At 38.6% G+C, this 23,348-nt stretch overlaps 1 protein-coding gene across 3 annotated transcripts in view; it reads left to right on the top strand.

Annotated features, from left to right (window-relative positions):
• Nucleotides 1-1,505: 1,505 nt before the first annotated feature.
• FAM91A1 (family with sequence similarity 91 member A1) overlaps nucleotides 1,506-23,348 on the top strand; it is a 45,566-nt gene continuing 23,723 nt past the window's right edge. For 2 of the 3 annotated variants that reach the window (XR_012633097.1, XM_074898467.1), the window contains exons 1-21: nucleotides 1,506-1,636; nucleotides 3,550-3,634; nucleotides 4,339-4,490; nucleotides 5,345-5,402; nucleotides 7,056-7,123; nucleotides 8,322-8,435; nucleotides 9,441-9,531; nucleotides 11,795-11,857; nucleotides 12,878-12,984; nucleotides 13,744-13,782; nucleotides 13,888-14,000; nucleotides 14,869-14,987; nucleotides 15,377-15,489; nucleotides 15,686-15,772; nucleotides 16,494-16,626; nucleotides 17,317-17,465; nucleotides 17,929-18,063; nucleotides 20,176-20,289; nucleotides 21,216-21,288; nucleotides 22,545-22,694; nucleotides 23,194-23,301. Coding sequence is in view for 2 of the 3 variants with exons in the window: in XM_074898467.1 (XP_074754568.1) it covers nucleotides 1,565-1,636; nucleotides 3,550-3,634; nucleotides 4,339-4,490; nucleotides 5,345-5,402; nucleotides 7,056-7,123; nucleotides 8,322-8,435; nucleotides 9,441-9,531; nucleotides 11,795-11,857; nucleotides 12,878-12,984; nucleotides 13,744-13,782; nucleotides 13,888-14,000; nucleotides 14,869-14,987; nucleotides 15,377-15,489; nucleotides 15,686-15,772; nucleotides 16,494-16,626; nucleotides 17,317-17,465; nucleotides 17,929-18,063; nucleotides 20,176-20,289; nucleotides 21,216-21,288; nucleotides 22,545-22,694; nucleotides 23,194-23,301 (2,143 nt within the window). In the remaining variant the exon portion in view is untranslated. The remainder of the gene's footprint in view (nucleotides 1,637-3,549; nucleotides 3,635-4,338; nucleotides 4,491-5,344; nucleotides 5,403-7,055; nucleotides 7,124-8,321; nucleotides 8,436-9,440; nucleotides 9,532-11,794; nucleotides 11,858-12,877; nucleotides 12,985-13,743; nucleotides 13,783-13,887; nucleotides 14,001-14,868; nucleotides 14,988-15,376; nucleotides 15,490-15,685; nucleotides 15,773-16,493; nucleotides 16,627-17,316; nucleotides 17,466-17,928; nucleotides 18,064-20,175; nucleotides 20,290-21,215; nucleotides 21,289-22,544; nucleotides 22,695-23,193; nucleotides 23,302-23,348) is intronic. The other variant, XM_074898469.1, reaches the window with a different exon arrangement.

Raw genomic sequence — 23,348 nt, 5'->3', positions numbered from 1 at the left:
ATGTGGCAATGGGCAAGGCAAAAAGGGTTTCTTATTAATGTTTTTTCATAGTTTATTTATAAACCATTGTAGGGTGTGACAGAGAAGAGGGCTCATACGAAACCTGACAACTTGGGTTAAAAGAATTGAAGGATGAGTTCAGGTTTGCAGGCTGTGACTGTTCCTGGATCGAATCCTGAAGTGATATGAGCAGGGAAGCCTTGTCTGAGATCCTGGAGCTCATGTGAGCTGCTCACCATCTCCTCAGCTGCTGGGACCTCTGCATGTTTGCACCATGGGGTACGTCTACTGGCTGAGGCTTTGTCTCTGCAGTTATGCAGAAGTAGGATCCCGAAGACACCGATGATGTTGAGGAAGAACTGTGTCTGTAGTTCTCTGGGAACCTACTCAAAGATAACAGAGCAGAGTTTCTTTCTATTGCTGTTGGTCCCCTTTCAGCTCTGTCTCCACTGCTACAAGGTTATTACCAAGCATGCAGGATAATGGCCTTAAAAAAATAAACGGCACAAGTGATCAGAGCCTCACTTGCTTTGTTTATTCTACTTATACACGAAATCATTCACTAAAATGTTGTGTAAAAATTGAGCCCTTTTCCCACCTGTAATTCACTGACACTTAAACTGTAAGAAAATGCTTCTGCATGGAAACGTTGGTACTGATTTTGACACAGGTGAAACTTTAAATGACTCACAAGAACCTAGATCCTAAGAGAAGGAGGGGCCCCTGCTGCTGTTTTATTTGCAGCAGCTTCCTTGATGATATTAATCCACTTGCTCAAGACCTTGCATGAGTAGAATGGGCTGCTGTTGGTATTCAGGTCTGCAAGCTTGCAGTGACCACAGACTGCAGTCACGCTCTGCTGGCGTAGCCCAGAGCCACTGCTAAATGAAATGATCTTGCTCGTTCCTTGTTGTGAAACGCTTGAATCTGCTCCTGTACCTGCCCTTGCTTTGAGCAGTCACTAGGAAACTAACGTTAAAAGTAGCCAAGCAGGTATGTCAAGCTTGGCTCTGTTCCCAGTCGGAGTCAGCCCGCGGAGGGTTGCGGTGGGCTATGGGGGAAGCGGCCGAGCTGAGGGATAACCCTCGCAGGGCACACGCGCCTGCGTCTCAAAGCTCGCGTGTAAGTCCAGCGCCCGTAAGGCCTCCACGCTCCCGCCGCTCGCTGCTGCTGCTGCAGTGACCCACCGCGCTGGCTCTGGGCAGCTCGTTAAAACCGACCGAGATAACCTCGCCGAGCTCCCCCGCCGCCCGAGAACGCGCCGCACAGCAGCGGGCGCCGGGGACACACCGCGGGCCTCTCCAGGCCGCCGCCCGCAGCCGTAAGGGGCCGCCCGCAGCCGTAAGGGGCCGCCCGCAGCGCGCAGGCGCGGCCGCCGCCCCGGCCCTGCCCCGCGGGACGGCTCCTCCCTCCCCGCCCGCCGGAAGTGACGTCAAAGCGCTTCCGGGGGCGTAACGCGGAAGCGGGAGCGGGCGGGGGGTGGCGGCGGCAGAGGGCGGGGCGGCCCCGGGGCTGGAGCGCCTCCCGGCGACGGGGCCCTGCGGCGCGGCCGGGCCTGCTCGCCATGAACATCGACGTGGAGTTCCACATCCGCCACAACTACCCCTGGGGCCGGCTGCCGGCCAGCGTCAAGCAGGTGCCGGCCGGCCGGCGGGTGGGCGAGCAGGGACCGGGCTGCGTCGGGGCTGCCGAGCTCTCGGCCCGGGGAAGCGGGGAGCGGGAGGGCGCCAGGCGGAGTGCGGGGAGACGCGGAGACTCAGCCCCGCCTGTCCCGGGGGAAGGCAGGCGGCCCTGGCCACGGGGTGCGGGCGGGGGGGAAGGTGTGTGGCTGTGGGGAGAGGGGGGGCGTGGGGACGGGTGTGGGGCTTTCTGGGGGGAGAGGGGGGTGGGAGGAGGGCGTGGGGTCTGCATGGGAAGAGGAGGGGGCATAGGGGAGGCGCACGGTCTCTGGGGGGGAATGTGTGTGTGTATGTATGTGGGGAGAGAGGGATGCGAGAGTGGTGTGGGGTCTGTTTGTTTGGAGTAGGGGATATACGCGTGTGTTCGGGGGGGGCTTCTATGAGGACAGGGCGGCGAGGGGGTGGTTTGGGGTCTCTGTGGGCAGAGGGAGATGCAGGGGTCCTCTCTCGGCTTGTGCAGGCGCCAGATCAGCCGAGGCAGGTGTCCCTCACGCAACGCCTGAGCAGTGTGAGCTGAAGCAGGACAGGTGTCATCCGAGACCGGTGCAGCCCTCTCTTTCTGTAGTCAGGGAACTGTCGTAGTGAGTGGCTCGAGGAAAAGAAAACCTCATGAAATTTTGATTTGCTGGATTTAATGGGCCTCTGATAGCAGAGGGGTGGTATTGTGTCAAGTTGACAGAAGGCTCTCGTCTCCAAAGTCTCATGCTGCTTGAAAGCACGTGCTGTTAAACAATTCCTGCTCTTGCACACAGAAAGGGTGAAGAGGAGGAGTAGTGGCTGCAGGCCCTGAGTAATTGAATTCCTCAATTTTGAGATTTCAGAAACTGTAAGAGGGGCATGAGTGATGATTTCTCTTTACCTGCCCAGCTCAGCAACATACTGTTGGCTATGTGAATCAGGATAGAAAATATACCAATATCTAATGCATTATTTACTTTAATGTAACTTCTGTAATACTGTTTTGTTTACTTTAGTGTTAGAATAGTCCTTAATATTTTTGTACTTCAAGAAAATACTTGGATATTTAATCAATTATGGACCTTGTCTGTGATATCAGGTGTTTAATTTCTAATGCTTGATTCTGCAATATGCCTGCAACCTACTGGTTTATCCCACGTATGCAGTAAAGTACTTTTTTGTCTAAGGATCTTTTTTGATATGAACATCAATGAAGGAACCAGGAGAGGGGAGGAAAAACCCCACACAGATTGCTTGTTGAGGTTGCAGAGTAGAAGAGTAATATGAAGAATTTTGAGGGAACAGTTTCTGAAATAAGGCATTTAAAGCATTAACCAAAGTTTTCTTTTCATCTTCCTTCATGATAGTCAAGTAATGTGCTGTGTTTATGCCTTAATCTTGTGACCTAGGATCACTTGATTGCCTTACTTGAGCTGTTTCTTCTTTTTTTTTTTTTTCATTTTAAGTTCTTAAGTTCTTAAATGCAGCAGTTGAAGCTTCACATGTCATTCACCGTGCTTGGTTTATGTTACACTGATTTGGGGTAATTTTTCAAGGCTGCAAGACTCTGAATGCTTGGTAAAATGCTTGCTGCTTCCTGTCTTCTAAAAGATGGTTTTAAACCTTTGATTTGAGAATTAGATGCTCCCTTTTATTACCAGAGTGGTACTAGGAAAAAAACCCCTAAAGGTTATTGCTTAAATTTGTATCCCGTGTAGAGAGACCTACTTAGCTAAAGTTAGTTGACCTTGTACAGAGACTAAAGATACTATCACTGTATTGAACTGGGGGACTCCCACAGTAATGACAACTTCCTGCATATGTTTATATGTTTATATCTTTATAAGTCACTGCAGTGGTTTAACTAAAAGGGTTTTGTGCGTGTTGGCTAAAAGGCCTTTATGTTTTAAAGGGTCTTGGAAACTCTCAGAGGGAATATGAAAGGCAGGTTGTACTCTACAGCATCCGCAATCAGTTACGATACCGGAATAACTTAGGTGAGTAAAGAATCTAAGTAGCTTCTAATTGCTACCCATTTCTACTGTGTGAAAGCTTGTCTTTACTGTAAAACTGCAAGAACTAGCCCCATTCAAAGGTCCCTCCCCTGGAAATAAATACTTCTGAATGATAAAACATCAAGAAAAGTCTTGACTTGAGTCCCTTTGGCAGCTTTTATAGGAAACCACACTTAAAGGTTACTGAGTTGATAGGTGGAACTTCCTGCTGTAGCTATGCTGCCCTTTTTTAAAAAATTATGAGATGTTAAGAGAGGATTTGACTAGTAAAATAAAGCCTGTTGCTAGATGGGATGCAGACAGTGGCTCTGACTCACATTAGCTATTGGCTATGACTTGTTTGCAGACTTCCAATTTATTTTGCATTGACTGCATCCATTTATCTTCCCAAAGTAGATAATAGTTTCGCTAATTAGCAGATAATTTTCTACAGCCTGCATGAGTTTTGTCCCAATGGGCCATTTCCTGGTAACCTGTAAAATAAATCTGCTCTGTTCTAATGTCATCCTTAAAGGCTCTGAGAAGTACTTGTGTGTAGAAATCCTTGGATGCTGCATGCCCTGCACCACTCCTCTTTTAGTTTTCTGTCATTTGCCGTTATACTGTTTCTAATCCTTTTGTTAAAACACTTTTAAAAAAATTTAACATCATAAAACAGTGTAAATTTTCTTCCCCTCCTCTTGTAGTTAAGCATGTCAAGAAGGATGAGCGTAAATATTATGAGGATCTGTTAAAATACAGTCGAGATCATCTCATGTTGTACCCTTATCATTTGTCTGACATCATGGTAAAAGGTCTGAGGGTAACACCGTTTTCCTACTACACGGGCATAATGGAGGTGAGTACAAAACTATGGTGAGAATATATTGTTTTCTGTCGTAGAGATGTTGGTACTGGTCCTGTACTACATCTGAGGCAGTGTCAGTTTGTTTGATTTTTGGGTAGGGTCTGTTAACAAGTAAGCAAAGTTTCTAGAGAAGAACTACTTGTACCTGCAGTTTTTTTCCCTTCTGTCCCCATTAGCCTTTCAAGAGATGGACTTTGTCATGTGGAGCTGGGATGGGACTCACTTAGAGGCCAGGCTTTTCATGTTTGAGATTTGTGACTCTTCTCTTCAAACTGTAAAAGAAGTACTTATTCTGTTAGATTAATAAAACAAAGAGAATTACTATTTTTAAAAAACAGCACATTTGAATGGTTATTTTCTTTTTTATCTTTTTCAAAAAGGACACAATCATATTAGCTTTTTCAAAAGCTTGAAGCAGATCCTTTATTGAGAACAAAGATGATTCTGTTTTCTGTCAGCATTCTGGCAACCATTTTTTAAAATTTGGTATCAGAAGTGCTTTTTTTATTTTGTGTATAGTGATTGCAGACATAATAAATCAGTTATCTTATTCTGTTGTTATGGTTTCCATGTGCTGGTTTTTTTGAGAAGGTGAGTACAGGATTTTGTTTATTCTTTCAATCAGTGTTTTTCTTTGTAAAGCTTACATTAAGTAGAAGTCTAAGCATTACACAATAAGTTAAATACATAAAAAATTAATCAAGTAATTGGCAGGTTTGGTAAGGTAACTGACTTCAATAGATTTGTTTTAATTTCATTTTGTTCTTAAAGTCAGGTAGAGTTTTGGAACTGCTTCTCTGAAATTATGACTTTCTTTTTGAACTAAGTTTTCTGGTCTTTTTAAGGATATAATGAACAGTGAAAAAAGCTATGATTCATTACCCAACTTCACTGCTGCTGACTGTAAGTATTATTTGGTTGCATTACTGCTTCCAGTGAGTTGGAAATAAGGACCTTCTGAAAACGGATTTGGGGGTGTTTGCTTAAACATAAGCATGTGAATGAAGGTGTAGAGCAAGTTCTGTCCATATGGTCAGCACTGGAATTGGGCTAGATTGAGTACAGATAGGCATGTGCAAAACCGTGTTCAGCTTCTGCCCTTGCTTGTACTGCATTTGTGTTTGCTTGGACTTCTGGATGGAAAGTCTTACTGGCTGTTGTGCATCAGCAAGCTGAATTGCTTGTCCTTTCCTAGTGTGTTTTTTGGCATGTTTTGGGAAGAAAGCTTTAGCGAGACACTGAAAGGTTGTTGACGTTCCTGTGAATTAGCATCAGTGTGGATTAGGGATGATGTACCAGAAAAGAGAGAGAAAAGAATCTGGTATTTTATGACACTCCTAGATGTGGCAGATGTTTTATCCTGCTTTCTATTAGACTGTTGTGGGTATGGGATGGGAAGGTTAGGAAAGCAAAAGCATTGAACCTGGTAGAGGAGAACAGAGTAAAGCAGTAGCCTAGTCATAAGTCTTATAAAGCAAAATGTAAACTGTTGGCATAGCGAGGGTGTTAATCAGACCTGCCACTGAGAAGTTATTTATAGCTAAAGACTTCATTCCTCACCTTTGGTATGAATTTATAAAGCTTTCTTCAAGGATACTGTGGAGTGAGGTGAGGAGTAGCCTGCAGCTTTTGAAAACAGTTGCTTTTGGTTTCTTCTTTTAAAGGATATTGTCAATTAACTGTACTAATTTGCCTCTATGTAATGTTCACACTGGCAAAACAGATAAGGAAAAACTTTGTTCCTCATCACCACGTAGCCTGTTGGAAATGTGATGTTACTCAGGAGTATAAAGAGAGAAAAGGCTTCCCAGTCTTCTTGTTTCACTGTTGGCCTTGTTCCCCGCCCTCCCCCCAGTAACTCTGTTACTTTAGCAGCAGCTGCAGGTCAGTGACTGTGGTATAATTAAGTTAAACATCTTTACTAACATTTTATCATAAAAGCTAGTGTCAAACTGGAGAGTTAAAGGAGTTAAACCAGACAGAATATGGGTTAAAACTAATGAGTAGTTTTCTAGTATCTGTTCATAGTTCCTTAATGGTTGAAGGCTAGAGATTATAGAATTAAATTTTGTTTCGGTTTAACTCAACTGTATCTTAATCATTTTCCTTAGAGGCTTTTGTGGCCTTTTGTGCTCTAAGTCTTACTTTAGAGTTTTAATCCAGTGTGTGGTGTGGGCTTGGTTAGAGGGAAGAAGGACTATTGACCAAAATGGGGTACCACTTTAGTCCTGTTGATTGAAAACATAGTTATTACTTGTTGATGTGAGTGTAGGAGAGAAGGGTTGAATTGTTCCCTGCTACCCTGTGACTTGAGTGATAAGGGTTTTTTTTTTTTTTCACTTGTACAGAGTAAATGAACAGGGATGGATTCAGGTTTTAGATGCACGTGTTTCTCTGTCAAATTCACTTAGAACTGAATTTAGCTCCTATAACTTTTATTTGGGGAAGAAAGAGTAATTAAATATTATAGAAGTAGATCTAATTCTTTGAAGAATGTTTTATGTATCTTCAGCTTAAATCTGTTTTAAGAGAAGCAAAATCTTACTTATTTTTCAGGTCTAAGACTTCTTGGTATAGGAAGAAATCAGTATATAGATCTAATGAACCAATGTAGGTCTTCAAAAGTAAGTTTGTCTTTAATTTCCCTTCTTTTTCTTTAACCCTTCCCTCCCTCCCATATTATTTTGTAGGAAATGAAGAAGGGAATAATTTCATGGGCCTGGTTAGTTTAATAGTGTGACCAATTGAGTGTGACAGTGTACTGCTAATAATATTCTGTTTCATGAAGTTAATAAAGAGCTTTTTAATTTAAAATCGAAGTATACTAAAGAAAAATATAATCAGTGCTATGTTTTAGGTTGTTGGTTTTTAAAATTTTATATTTTCAGACCTATATTTATTCTATGGCTTCAGTTAACTCCTGGCCAATATAAACATGTTATAAAGATACTGGTTCTGGAAGAACTCATCCATGTTTTTATGGGCCCAGTTGAGATCAGAATTTAGTCTGTGACAGCCCTTCATCTAGGTGTACAGTTTTGTAGTATGTATGTTTTTCTGTATCACGAACAGCATGTGTGGAAAACACTGCAATGACCGTTGATAGAAGTAGGCCCTTGAGTTGACAACCGTTCCTTTCTTTCTTCTGGAAACTTGTAAATGCTCATGCAGTAGCTTCACAGTGCTCCTTCAACCAGAAGTGTGCTTACCAAAATATGAAGCTGGTAGTGAACCAAAAAGTAATGGCTATACAATGGAAGAAAAGCTATTTAGTTCTATAAATAAACTGTATCCTCCAGTTTTTCTTTCTTGGACTGACATTCACTGTATGTTTTAACACTGTGCTTATTGAGAATGTGGGGTACTTCATCCTTTAAAGTAAATAAAATAAGTTTCTAAAATGTTGTGTTTTTTTTTTTTGTAAGATCACTGAATTTACTTAACCCCATTTGTATACTTTGCTCTTTTACCTGTTCATATTAGAAAATGTCATAAATAGTTGAAATTTGGACTTGATCCTGATGTGTTTGAATAGTGTGGGTTTTAATTAGCAACGTGTACAATATCAATGAAAGTATGGGTTTATGGGAAGATTTAACAATATCAGATGTAATTTTTTTCCTTCCTGTTTTCATGTGATTTGAGAGAAGAGGGAAACTTTTACTAAATGACAAGGCTAATAGTATTTTTGTGTGTACAGTCTATGAATATAATGTACTTGCAAATGGATGTTTATAAAAATTGGTTTATATAAAGGTAAATGGCTGTCTGCACATGTGAAGTGCTCTTTATTACTATCTCAAATGGACTGTACCACTGCAGAAATTTTTCAGAAGGAAAACTGCTCATGATCTGTTACCTGTGAAACCTGTGGAGATTGCTATAGAAGCGTGGTGGGTTGTGCAGTCTGGCTACATCACTGAGGATGACATAAAGGTATTTTAGTATGGATTGTGTCTCTAATTTTGGTTGAATGCTGATAGTCCCTGAAAACAAGGACTTCCTTTTGTGTAGAATACAGAAAGATTATGTTGCAGGTTTATAACAATTCTGTTATGGAAATAGAGATTGGAACTGATGGAAATTGTCCTGTTTTCTTTGACATATTCTTCCCTTTTCCTCCTTCAAACTTTCTGCACTATGTACTGTGCTGAGGTGGTTTTGTGTCAACTAATCTGTGTTAACTAATGTGCATGATAATGTGATTTGTAGGGAACAGGCAACAGAATATGTTTTCTTAAATTTCATATTTAAGCCTTGACAGCTCAGTTTTGACTGAATATTCACCTTCAGTATAATTAGAATGGTAGTGGATTTTATTTGGTATATATTTTCATTGTTTCTGCTTCTCATGTCTCATTTTTTTTCATTGCACGTGAAAACTCGTGAGCTGACTTTAATGTTTCATCCTCGTTCTGCTTCCATTCTCATAGTTTCTTTTTGCTGTCAGCTAGTCAATTGTTCTGGATTTAATTCCTTTTCTGTAAGTATTTTGGTTAGATTGGAACATATTAAATGCAGTGATGGAATCTTTTTTTGACTACTATTTGGAATATCTTAGCCAGTGGCTACTTAATGACATCCCATGAACCCAGTGTAGTTAATCTGAAGCATGCTACTTTGATACTGTAGTGGATCTCTTTCTAGAATGGTTCCAGTTGTGTGACTGAACACTTGGTTTGGAAGTTTTAAAGAGCAAACCTATTATACTGTGGACTTCACTTGCCAAATACCTGTGCAGTTGAGTACTGTTCCTAGAGCATGCATAGTTTTGTGTGGAGACAAGAGTAAACAATTTTAACAGGAACTGTAGTGAATTCCTCAGTACAAATATTTTGATTAAGAACATGGGTTACTTCCTGTATTCTTATGTTACTTATGACTGATTTGAGGCTGAAAACTCATTTCTACAAAAAGACTGACATGATTTCTTTTGCCTAGATTTGTACTACATCAGAGAAGTCTGCTATTGATAAGATGATTGATTCAGGTCCTCAGCTTGCTGGTTCGTTAGACTTCAATGTAGTTCACAGTAAGTTTTTAATGAACTTTTCTCTTTGTAGATCTTGCTTAGTAAATTCTGAGAGTAGTGTCTGAAAACTAGGACTAAAAGGGGATGTAGACAGCTGAAGCATAGGAGGAGTTGGAGGAAAATACTCAAGAGCTTGTACAGACTGCAGTCTAGATCTTGTAGATGGTTTAATGGTGAGCAATTAGCAGCTGTTGCTCTGTTATTATTTGATTCAACTAATTCTTTCATTAGGAAGTGTCAGATTGTGGGGGAGGGGGATGTAGATGAGGACAAGAGAAACTAAAATTAAAAATGTCAGAGTTGGTAATCCTGGGTGGTATCACTTTACTCCTTGCTTTTTGAAGAAGGGAGAGTGTGATTTTTGTACTGTTTGAACACCGTAAAAAATAGGGCTTAAATCTAAGAGGCTGTCTTGTTTCTCAGAGGTCTGCAACCATTACTGAAAAATGGTGTGCATGTGTCTCCCCATTTCAGTGTAACAAGTATTGGATATAGACAAATGATATTAGACAAGGGAGTACAGATTCACTGACAGACTTCTCCTTGAGAAGTCTGCCTGTAATCCCTTGGTTTACTACAAGCAATTGAACCTGTGTGCTGTAGTTTTCCTAAGAAGTTGAGGCAGGATTCTACTGCCTGTTACTGAAGCAGAACAAAACAGTTTAAAAAAAAAAGTGAAGTAGGTGAAATTCACCCACTGGAGTGGATCTTAAACAGTGTAGTGCTTAAGGAAATTTGAATTCCTTAAACGCTTTCTGAGCTTTCTCTATACATGGCCTGGTGTTGCTTGTGGAGAGGGTTACAGCTCAGGTTTAGTAGGTCTAGAAGGATCTAATATACCTTTCTACCCTAACTCGTGGGTAGAAAAAGAATGTACAGATGATTAATGTACTGGACTGCGGGTAGGATGGGATTTTATGGGGAAAGAGGACTGTTTAGTCCAAAATTCAATGCCATCAATACGCTTCAGGTATCGTAAGGATGTGTCATTTATAAGAGCTGAATCTGAAGGAGAGACAGTGAAAAGCAACCTTAGCATGTTGATGGCTTGTAATGTCATCCTGACCCGTTAAAGCTGGTTCATTGATACACACCAGTTTGCACAGCTGTGTATGTGTCACTGCCACTGCTGAACAGCAGTTCTGTCAGCATGAATGAATTCAGGTTAGTTGTTGGTTTAATGCAGGCATTATATTTAAGATCTGACTTTATTTAAAGTCTGATTAAGTAGTAATTTTACTAGATATAGTATAGATATACATGCACGCTATAGCTGGGCTGGGTGATCTGTGTGTGTGAAACATCCTGACAGCTCTACTTCAGGTGTTTAGTAACACTTCACCTGAGTGTTGCTGGTACACTTCCACCCTGCTGTAATAAATATGGTGTAGATGGAGTGATCTTGGGTAACATCAAAGGAACCACTGACAATAAATTGGGCTTATTTTATACTGTGTAATTTAGCTTTATGCTTTACTATTAGAGTATAGCAGTTACAAACTTTAGACTCTAAAGATAACCATGCTGAAATGTTTTGTCCTTCCTTAAACTTCTCCCTGGCTTATTTACTCTGCAGAACTCAAACTGAGATGCTTAGCATTCAAATCAATCTTGTGTGGGGAAAGTGTCATTTAAAAATCTACCATATTATTGTATGTATTGTATGCAGTGTCCATCTGTATCTGCTGCAGCTTTACTGATGCCTTGTGCTGAAGTGTCCCAGAATTTATTTTTGTAGTTGTATAAAAAGTCTTTCTGTGAAGATGTGAGGGAAGGACATGCAAGGACCATCACAACTGATATGATTTAGTTTGTATCCTTGCTACAAAGTGTGCAAGTTCCAACCTGAGTTAGGGGAGAACCAAAATGTTGCCAGCATCCTCAGCTGCCAAAACTAATTCAGGATTAAAAAACCCTCCCACCCTTCTTGACAGTACAGTGATGATGGTGAAAACTAACATTTAGGTAGAGATGCACTCAGTCAGATGTAACTGCTTCAATCTGTGGTCATTCCACTGTGCTGTGCTGAAAGTACTTGTAGAGCTCCAATTATATTGTGTCTGACTAAAGAACTCTGGTTTAGGGTGACATCTGTTTAATATTAGATGTGGTTTATTGATCCCTGCATTGCAAAGTAATATTCTACTGCAGAGGCTATAAGGAAAAAATTAAATTCTGATTGGCTGATGGGGAAGCCTACTTTGTATCATTAGTACTTTGAAAAATATTTTTTTTCTAAAATGATATGCTTTTATTTATAAAGGTTTGTATAACAAAGGATTTATTTACCTTGATGTACCAATATCTGATGACAGCTGTATAGCAGGTGAGTAAATATTTAATGGCATTATACCCATGCTTTCTTGGTTTCATTTCAGTTATCCTGCAGTTCTCTGTCTTTGAAGCTGCTTGTCTGTGTGCCTAAATTTGCTTACCTGACTAAATGTTTTCAACCCTATTAAAACATTATTTTTATTGTATATAGTATTTATTTCAACTTGAATTCTTAGGTTATTTTGTATATGTACTTAGGTAAGATGAGATTCTTTTAAAGAGTCATGACATGAATTGGTAAGTACCCTCCTGTAAGTCTGTAATGAAAAGGAAGAACAGCAGATACACATGTAGTTGCCTTACCAAAAGGGCGTGGGTTTTTGACTCCTATTTTCTAGGCAGGTGCGACTTTTTATAGATGCCAGTTCCATCCTTTATTGTCACCTCAATTATAGTCATGGGCTGTGTATGGGGACTATGTAGGATCTTAAACTAGCACAGCATATGGCTGCCCTTTGAACGATTCATTATGCTATGCTAGGTCTCGGGGGGTTCTGAATTCATTATAATCTGCAAAGACGTAAATTGTTTGGAACCTGGTCATGCAGAAGCATTTGTCATTGCTGTAGTAGAGATCAGTTAAGTAAAAGTCCTCTAAATACAAGAGACCTACTGCTTAGATAATAGCTTTGGGAGTCTTGCCTCTGAAGTGTGTGGGTGTGGTGGGATTTTTGTGTCCAACTCCAATCAGAGCCATGATTTAATCTTCGTCCACATTACAAAATCATTTTAGGGGCTGGATGACTGGAAATTTCCTGTAGTGCATGATCTGGAGACTGCAATGCTATGATGCAAGGCTTTAATTTTTATAAGAAAACACATTGACAACCATTACTTAAGGAGTGGGAGAACGTATACTATCTTTAGGCTTTTGTTCTTTGTGATTGGGGAATCCTCAAAATTACAGGTACCATGAAAACTAAATAAGTGTACATTTATTTTTCCATTTTTATTCAGTTTCAGTTTAATAAAGTTACCAAATTATAATTTTGCAAATAATTCTTCATTTTAGTGCCACCACTTGAAGGTTTTGTGATGAACAGAGTGCAAGGTGATTACTTTGAAACACTCCTGTACAAGATATTTGTTTCAATAGATGAACACACTAATGTGGCAGAGGTAAGTAAAACTACCCTGTGTTGGGGAGATAGGAATACTTGAAAAGGCCCAAAGCACACTGCTGAAAATACTTAAGGCAGAGATATAGATAGATATTGAGTGATTTTATTTAGAGGTATTGCCAGACTTAAGATCCAACCCGTTTCTTTTATCTTGAAAGTAACTTTGATAGTGGTTCAGGTTTGAAGGTGTACATACCTTCAATTCAGTGAAACAATTCCATTAATTGGAATGAATTTATATGAGTGACTAATGTAGACTATTTTATATGAGCTAGAACTGGAACAGAGTCTGTTTTGCTAGTGTGAAATAAAAAAAACTAATTTTTTTTTTCTTTGGCAGTGGGTGTTGGCTTAAAGTAGGAATGTAACTTTGGCTTAAGTATTTGTACTTTTAATATGAGAAATATGTTTTCATAACGTCTTATTCTCAAAACCTGGTGAATAAGCATCTGAAAAATACCCATTAAATATATCCAGGATTTGTTTTCTTCTTTGCTGTGTCTTCTGATATACATGATTAACTTAGAAATTACACAGTGGAAGATAACCTTATATTTCTTTTGCATGCTTTCAAGTGGGACAATTATGAGACTTCACCCTTTTTTTCACACTTCCAGTGAAGACAAAATTGCTTCTACTAGTACAGGCTGGGTTTAAAGATAAATAAAACTAACAAGAAGGTGCTGAAGCCCACAAGGGGTGAATTACCCTGCATTGTTAATACTTTATTGTTGATTCTTCTTTCTTTTTTTTTTAGCTTGCAAATGTCCTAGAGATAGATTTATCTTTAGTAAAGGTATGTGTGTTTAATGCATCTATTGAACTTGATATGCAATGCTCATTGGTTTACAACCTAGTTTCATATAGCAATTGCTTATTATATGTATGTGTGTTTCTTCAGAATGCTGTGTCCATGTATTGTCGGTTAGGCTTTGCTCATAAAAAAGGTCAAGTAATAAACCTGGATAACCTTCATCCATCATGGAAGAATGTTCCTTCAGTAAACAGGCTGAAGTAAGTGTCTTCATTCTTTTACAAGACTTATTTTTCTCATTGAAGGGTTGCTTTCTTTAACTTCTGCAACAGTAGTATCACTTGGCTTTCTAATGTATATAATGACAAGAATACTTGATCCTCTTTTTTAATCTGAGAATAAGAGGTGGTAATTTAGCCTGTAAATTCAGTGTTCTACTTTTGTTGGTGTTACTTAGTGCTGGATTTTTGACTTTTAAATGCCTTGTTGCTCACTTTTGAAGTAGACAGGTGTACATTTGCTTTAAACTCCTGGGGCCAGAAATAACAGCTGTTACTGTGTTAGTGCAGGGACAATTTCTCTTGGAATGGCTGTCAGTGTTATGTACATAAAGTTTACTGTCTTGATGTCAGGTACCATTGCAGTTCTGACGCTCTCACATGTATGTATATGTATATCACATCCTGAGGAAGTGATGTTAGTACCAGTCAACAAAGGGTTCTCCACGTTGGAGTGCCAAGTTCGTTAATTAAGAATTGTCAGGCACTTTTAGTTTATCTATTAAGCCATTTAAAATGACTGCTATGCCTGAGTTTTCTATAATGCTAATTCAGACTGTGAGAACAAAGTGAATTAGGTTGTTTTTCCCCATTAGATTCTTCTTTGACGATGGGTGGTTTGATTTTTCAGATTTCTTTTTCAAAATCTGGTATTTTCAAACCCCCAAATAAACTTTTCTGCTGAAGATAAAGCAGGACTCTGAGGGACAAAAAACTTGATTTAAGGCTTAGAAATACTGAAAGGCATGTGTCAGGTATGCCTGTGTATGGACTACTAGCACTAGAAGGCAGAGATACTTCTCTGGTGCTACAGTGACTGATAGTTGTGGATTTTAATTCATGTTAATAGGAGTACTTTGGACCCTCAAAAGATGCTGCTTTCATGGGACAGTGGGGAAAACAGAAGTCCTATACAGGAAGCTGGGTCATCAGCCACAGATACAGATACCAACAGTCAAGATGATCCAGGTCAGCACTAACAGTAACCTTTAATACATTAGGATCAATTATTTTTATATTTCTAGAGTACCATAGGCTGTAAAGGGGTCTAGAAACAAGTAAACCACATATTATATAGATCCTTTTTTCATATTGGAATATATAGTGGGGGAGGTGGTATCTACTTCTTCGTTTAAAATTCTTTAGCCAGATAGCTTTTTTTCTGAAGATGAGGTTGACCAGTATTATGAATATCAATTGATGCAAAGATAGCAACTTCAGAATTAAGTCAATCACTAGTAGTGATAAGGAATTCTGTTCTACTCAGTATGGCAATAACTATTTTTTTTTTTAATAGTTAAACTTGAAAATTTTATTTTAAAATAAAACAAATGTGATCTTTTTTTTTTCTTTATTAGCTGAAACGGCCAGCGTGAGCAGCCTGAATCTGTGTAGTGGACACACAAAGCGTATTGCCTTCCTGTTTGATTCTACTCTCACTGCCTTTTTAATGATGGGAAATCTTTCACCAGTATGTCAAAATTATTCAATGTATTATGCCAAGAATAAATATGTAGAGCTTTAAAATACTTTGACTTCAATATAATACATCTGTAATTACTTTAAAAAACTTGTGTGTTGTTTGTTGTTAAGAAACGTTTTTGCTTAATAAAACTTTCACTTGCCAATTCCATTTTCAAAGAATTAAGACAGTTTTGTTATTCCAGAACTTGAAAAGTCATGCAGTCACTATGTTTGAAGTTGGGAAACTGTCAGATGAGAGTCTTGACAGCTTTTTGGTGGAGCTGGAAAAGGTAATCTGTTACATGTTTGACCACATGCTTTTTCAGCACTTGAAGTGTTAAAAGGGCCAACCCCCCTGCCCTGTATTTTCACTGTGTAAAACTGCTTATTTAGCAATGCAACGATGAGAGCAAGCACCTTATACCGAACTTAAGTGGGCCAGTTAAAATGTTTCTTGTTCACAGCATGCATGTATATGAATGTGAGTCCGGTGAGCAGTGGGTTTGTGAACTATATTTGCCCAAGTCTGTGTGTACACACACCTGTGTTAGGGCTTCTTCACTTTCCTTTCAGGAAGGTATTAATATTTCTGGAAGTCCACACATCACTTTTTTAGGAAGATTTGACCAATATGTGGTGGAATGTTTAACCTATCCACCTTTAAAGATAATTCTATGTCAACTGTAGAGTTATGTAGGAGGACTGCTGTTAATTGCTATGTCATTTTTATAGCAGTCAGGATGACTGGACATTTAAATCCTTTTACTTAAGGACTGAATCATGGTTCTGATTTGTAGATGTTGTCTTTGTGTATTTTTGTCTGTTTGACTAGTGTGGCCAAGACTCGCTTTTCATTTAATACTTGCTGTAGATTACATTTGTGTACAAGCTGCAGGGTTCTTACTCAGTTACAAAGCTTTAAGATGCTAATTTGTTAATCTTTCCTTTTGTGTAATTGATGCTTGGGAAACAACCTGCCACTCTTATGCATTTGTTTTGTTTCTTGCTTAGGTTCAAAGCACAGGTGAAGGGGAAGCACAGCGGTACTTTGATCATGCGCTTACACTGAGAAACACAATACTGTTTTTGCGGCATAATAAAGACCTAGGGGCACAAGCTGTACAGCCTGACCAACCCAATAACGGTACTGTGACCACTTTTGAGGAAATCCTTCTAGGTTTATTTACTTACCTGCCATGGACTCAGCTTTCTGATAAAGTTGCTGTTTCAAAAAGCAATCTGTATCCTACTTGTTTAAAAATATTTTGAAGCCAAAACATTACATTTTCATCATCCTTTGAGCCTGCATTACTGGGTTTGCCCGTTGAATGACAGATTTAGCTGCCAAGGCTTGGATTTAACATCCAAAGCAACAGATTAAAGCATAGTGATGGCAAGACAAGCTGAACTTGAGGAAGAGATTGGTTTCAGATTGTGTGCTTCTGAAGACCATAATAAAGGAGTCGTTGTTTATTTAGAATTCTTTCAAAGAAACATTTTTTCAAGTCCTGAAAGGGAATGTGTTCATCTACTGGGGCTAGATTTTTTTTTTTTTTTCTACATTTTACTTAACTTCATCAGTATCTCTGTTCTTATATCCTGGGATCAGTTAGTTGTTGAAGAGCAAGCTATAGTTCTGTGCCAGACAGCTCTGTATGACTGGAATTGCTAAGATTATATACAGATTTATTAAAATTCACCCCAATAATTTAAAACTTAATTGTGGAAAATATTGTATTCGTGATTCAGCAGGGGAGAAAGGAAAATCTGAAATCATATTTTGGGTTGTGTGTTCCTTCAAGTGATAATTAGGAATCTTACATTTTCAACGTAGGATTTCCTTTGGACCTCTTAAGATGTGAGAGTTTGCTTGGCTTGGATCCAGCTACCTGCAGCAGAGTTCTCAACAAAAATTATACCCTGCTGGTTTCCATGGCACCACTCACCAATGAAATTCGACCTATTAGCAGCTGTACACCGCAGGTGAAAGAATACTGTTTTTTTTCTCCCAATACCTAGTGATATCTTTTTAATAGCTTTGTTCTGGATACATGTTAGATGTCCCTTTAAAGTGACTCCAATTATTGGCATGTATAGTAGTATTGAAATTAATCTAAAACCAAGTGTATTTGGTGAAGAAAAATGTGAATACTTAGTAACTTAAGTTTGTTTGCTTTATTAACAATTTATCTGTTCAAGCAGACTCAATAACATATTTTGTTCTTGAATTTATATTCATAGCAAATATCTTACTTTCACCTTTCTGTAAAGTGTTGCAATACTGAATGAAGTGCCTAGAATATCATTAGTAGCAGAGTAATACATTTGAACTCCTGTGCTGAAAAACTAGATTTATATTTCTTTAAAACTGTTAATTCTTAAATTATACCTTTACATATAATAGTTGCATATAATAATTCTAATTCATTGAATAATCTTTCTTCAGCATATTGGACCTGCAATACCAGAAGTCAGTTCAGTTTGGTTCAAACTGTATATTTACCATATAACTGGACAAGGACCACCCTCTCTGTTGCTCTCTAAAGGAACACGTCTTCGAAAACTTCCAGACATTTTTCAGGTAGTATATACATGGATTTATTCTCCTTTCCTTCTCGAAACATTTCAAAGGTATGCTGTACACTATTTAGGGATACCGGTGGGAGTCAGATCCACAGTTCATTGGAGATTATGCACTTTTTCTAGAAGCAAATTTTATGTAGCAACTTGGTTTATTTTCTTTCTAGGTTCTGAAAAAGGAATGCTACTTATGAGTCTCTTCTTGTCACAATGTGACTCCAGTGTATTTGATGTTAGTGTAAAATGTGGTACTGCAGTCATTGTGAATTAAAGTTTGTAAGCCCATCCCTAGAGTGTGTACAAAGATGCAGAAGAGCTATATCAAAAGGTAGAGACCTAGCATTTGTGCTTTTTCTAGTATTATACAAGAAAGCACACCTCTACTTCTCCTGGTTTAGAAGATGGTTAAGATGATCACTTCCAGTTTGTCCACTGTAGAAATCTGTGATGGAGACTTTGTAGTTCTAGGCTGTAATTCTCCCTGCAGTTTAAATGAGAAATTAATTTAACAAAGGTTGGACAAAAGGTCTTCCTAGCCCAGTAGCCTGTCTCTAGCAGTGACTGGAAGTCGGAAAAATAAGCACAATATGTAATACTTCCTCTTAAGACTCTTCCAGACGTCCCCATGTCCTGGTCTGGAAATTCCTGAACTGTATGGGATTTTGTATATGTAGAGGTGGTGACTGGAATTCTCATCTGCAGTGATCAGTTGCTGTCCCAGATGGCTTCCAGCCTTGAACCCATCTAACTTTTCAGTATCTATACAGTGATTTGACGAGGAGTCCCACAAAAAGAGTGCAGGTGATCTTTCATGTCTGAAGACTTCAGATGCTGCCTTCTCCTGTTCTGTCTCTGAGATGCTAATAAGGGCAAATGTGCCACAAAAGAGTGCTGTTTGTTATTCCATATACTAGGCAAACCTAGGTGGAAGTGGCCATGGCAACTTCTAAACTACATTTACCTGAACCAAAAAGTGTTGTATCTTTTGACTTGATTTGAAATGCCGCAGACGTTTAGCAGTGTTTGAGTCTTCCTGCTCACAATAGAATTTGTAAAAGAATATTGTTCAAATGTATAATTGCAGAAGGGGCCTCTACTGTTTTCATGTCATCATTCTGAGTAGATACTTGAGGAGCTAAATATATTAGGACAGTATGGAGACATTCAGAGAGGGATGTGCATTCTTTAGTGTACCTACATCAGCAGTCATCTCTGACTCTAGGATTTGTAGATATATTTTCCATTCCTCAAACCTCTTTCACATATGTCTTCCCTTTCCAACTTCAAAAATTTTGTAGACACCTCTATTTCTAAAACTTACTTTAAGATAACATAGGGTTAAGTGAATCAAAGCTTCTAGAGCAGAAGGCATTTTGTAAGGTCACTGTTGATTGTTCAAACCAGCTTGAACTACTACTAAATGTGTGGATTGTGCGCTTCTATTAGTAAAAAACATTCAGTGTGGTAGCCTTGGAAAACTTCAAGACTGCTTGAATCTCTGTGCTGATAGGTCAGGTTTTCTTGTACTAAAGGATCTCACATTCTGCACTATCACACACTTGAGCTTTTTTTTCCTCTGTGCATATATGAATGTTTCTCACCTGCTACTGTTTTGCAGTGTCATTTTCTTAGGGAACTGTCAAGACATTTCTGGAAATTTATAGAGATGCAGGGGAATTCAATCCTGAAAACTGAGAAACTAGGAAATTGATTCCTAGTCAGTGTTCTTGTCTTTCTGTCCTGCCCCCTTGGATAGGTATTTTGGTGACTGATACATCTTTGTTCTCTGACAGTGTTAGTTTACCTAGTTTATATTTTGCTTTTAAATTTATGTCGGATTATTTTCATCTCCTGTTTGCTAGGAGACTGCTGCGATGGCCACATATTTGTCACCAATTCCTGTTATCTCCTGTTTAAAATAGAATCTTAACTTTGAGGTTGGCAGACTTCTGTCTTTGCCAGGAATATGAACATGAGTGATCCTTGGTACAAAGTTTAACACTGTAGACTTGTAGTAATTTCCTAATTTTAACAATATACTAATGTCTAACTCTAATATTTGTGCTTGGATATTCCATTACTGCTGTAAATACTCTTAATTTCTCTCTTCTAGGGTTATGATCGCTTATTAATAACGTCTTGGGGTCACGACCCAGGAGTAGTTCCCACTTCAAATGTGCTCACAATGTTGAATGATGCTTTAACACATTCTGCTGTTCTAATTCAGGTACAGAGTGCTCTGTATAGATGATGAAAACATGCATGATTTTTTGAGTTAAGCTGTTACACTGTAGAGGAGATTAACAATGTAGGAGAGCTACACTTTTGCAAAGAGCTGAAAAGTATGTTTAACTTCTGTAGCCAGTGTTGCAGCAGTGGTAAGACATGGGTTTTGAACTGAATGCACACTATGAATGTGTTACTGTGTTATGGGCAGACATAATGGAGTTTTGATGGCTAAAAATGAGATGTGGATTTATGAGAGTGTTGGGGATATAGGAAACAGAAATGGAAGTGGAGAGCCCCCAAGCTTTTCAGGCAGCAGTGGTAATGAGGTGACAGGGAGTATGAGCTGTTTTCAAGAAATGCACTTTTTTGGAGCACTTGGTATTTAGCTCTTAAAGAGCATGGTTTGCTCATACTTTATCACAAACAGTAGAAATAGAATGGGTTTGTCTACTTGGGAGAAGTAACGTAAATTCCTTTTCTGTTACTTTGGTTCAGCTAAACTCTCAGAATTAATCATTCCAATAGGTGTTTATTGTAACAAACATAAAATTACACATTCTCAAAGGCCCACTTGTGACAGCCTTGACTGTTCAAAAATGTTCTGTACTTAGAGATGGAAACTCTATTTTCCTCCAGAAGTGCTTAGTAATTAGGAAATCTGTTTATAACCAGTAACTGGAGAGAAAAATTACTCCACTGAACTTTAGCTTCCTAGTGTTTGCTCACATACATTTTATTGGATAGGGTGGTATATTTTATTTAATTACTTATTTCAGCTAAGCAAGAACTTTAATGTACATATATCTTGATCTGCTTATTTGTTCCATCAGCTTGACTGCTACTCCTTAAAAGGGAGCACAAGTAGGACTAAGCTAAGCTGATGAGTATATTTTTCTGTTCCTAATTTAATTTCTTAATTTTCAGGGGCATGGCATGCACGGAATGGGAGAAACAATGCACATACCTTTCCCATTTGATGAAGCTGAGCAGCAGGGAGGTAACTGACTTTTTTTTTTAAAGTAATCTCTACACTACACCACCATATTTAATTTTCTTGAACATTACTTTGTGCAGTAAGATTACAATAATCCTTTTAATACAAATTTTCTTGGATTTATGAGTCAAATTAGATGAAAAAATTGAAAAAATATTTAAATGGTTGATGAGTCTGTTCTGAGCTTAGAGATACGGTCTTCTTTCTGTCTTCTCTGTCCTAATTAGAATGTGTTTTCTGGCCTCTCTTCTCTCCTAGCACAGATGTAAAGAAGTAACTTCCACAAACACCTCTGAATCTTTCTTTGTGCCTACTTGCTTACTAACTGCATAAATAAATCTTCCATATATTTCATTCAGCATCTGTTAACTGTAAGACAGGTGAGACCAAAACTGAACAAACTTATCTTGATTAGTAGCACTAGGAACTATTATGGAGGTTTTTTTCCCCAGGAAGAGCTTTGCTAGCAAAATCTCCTATTCCTTCAAAGTCTGCCTAGCTCAACTGATTTTGAAAGACAGGAGTGAACATGTTCTGAAATACTCTTGATGAGTAGGACACAAGCTTTGCATAGTTGAGGCCATAGCCTTTCCAACTGAGAGCTGTCATAAAATTATGAATTTCCAGATATGAAATCTAAATTTACTTGAACTACCACTTAGTTCTAGCTGGCCCAGATTTTTCTAAAGTGAACTTCCTAACCTAGTTTTTACTAGGTTCAAAATGAGTTACTCTTATATTTGCTCTCTGGGATGTCTGTTTTCTTTTGATTTGATTCTTAGGTGAAAACTCTTGAAGGCAGAATCTCTAAGTTCTAGCATGAACAACTCAATGTTGAAACTCCTTGTTAACCTCTAATACTGTATTCTATTTTCAGAATTTCAGATATGTGAAATGTATCTAGTATTGAATGGTCCATAAGACTGGCACTGAAAGAGTTCAACATCTCATTCCTAGTTGAGCCTTGCCATCTCTGCTGTCTGTATGTGTCTGTGTGAGAGAGAGAGAGATCGTCTTCTATTTGTATTTTTCTTTCTTCTTGGCTCTTTTACTGTACTACAAAAATACAAATTAGTGCTTGGTGTGGGAAGACTGATCATTTACATGTTATCCCAAATCTACCAATGTGATCACTAAGATGGAGCATTACAAGAGAGAAAAACCCAGATTAGAAACTTAGCCTGACCTAGAGATGAACTATATGGTTATAGAGGAGGCTTATTGTAAAGTAATCTGGAATATGTGTTGTTTTCTACTAGACTTCTCTCGTGTGAACATGGGCATTCATACAGCTTTAAAAATACTGAGAAACAAAGTAGACTTGCAGCATTTTTGTGGCTATGTCACTATGTTGAATCCTTCAAGTCGTCATGCTAACAGAAAGCTGAGTGATGCTTCTGATGGAAGAGGTTGGTTACCAATAATTGTCTTTTTTGGCTGTATTTCCTTAATTTCACATACAATCACTGTAGCAAAGGTGAGCAAAGGATTAAATTCTTTGATTTGAAACTCTACAAAATACTATTCAACACAGATAGGAACCTATTGTGAGTGTAAATCTATTGGCAGTAGGCTTACTTACTAATTCTTCTTTGACTAGCTCAGAAATAGCAAACGGAAAAATTGCTGGACTAGAACAGTCAACAAAAGAAAAAAACTATTTCAAAATAGTAAAAGTAAATTGTGTCATGTTTATATGCCAGAACTTTATCTTTCATATGTGTGTTGAGGATACCTAAGTGACTCTTCAGTCCTGAAATGAGTCATGCCCTATGTTTTTTCATATCCTATCCTCCAGTTTTACAGCTGTATGGTCTTTGAGCAAAGGTTGTGTTGTGTTCCTTACATCAGGTAGTAACTACATTTATATTCATCTACATGTTTATGTAAGAATTACTTTACTTTTAGGAGAGGCTGAACTAGCGTCAGGATCTGATGTAAATGGGAGCACAGAATCATTTGAGATGGTAATAGAAGAAACCTCAATGGATTCTGCAGTCAAGCAAAGCCTTGAAGGTAAAAACATGACAAATAGCTTGTACTAAACATTTTCAGTCCAATGA

The sequence above is a fragment of the Athene noctua genome, chromosome 2, assembly GCF_965140245.1.
Source record: "Athene noctua chromosome 2, bAthNoc1.hap1.1, whole genome shotgun sequence".
NCBI classification, from domain to species: domain Eukaryota; kingdom Metazoa; phylum Chordata; class Aves; order Strigiformes; family Strigidae; genus Athene; species Athene noctua.
Note: the sequence above shows the minus strand (reverse complement) of the source record. Positions and strands in the feature narration are given on the sequence as shown.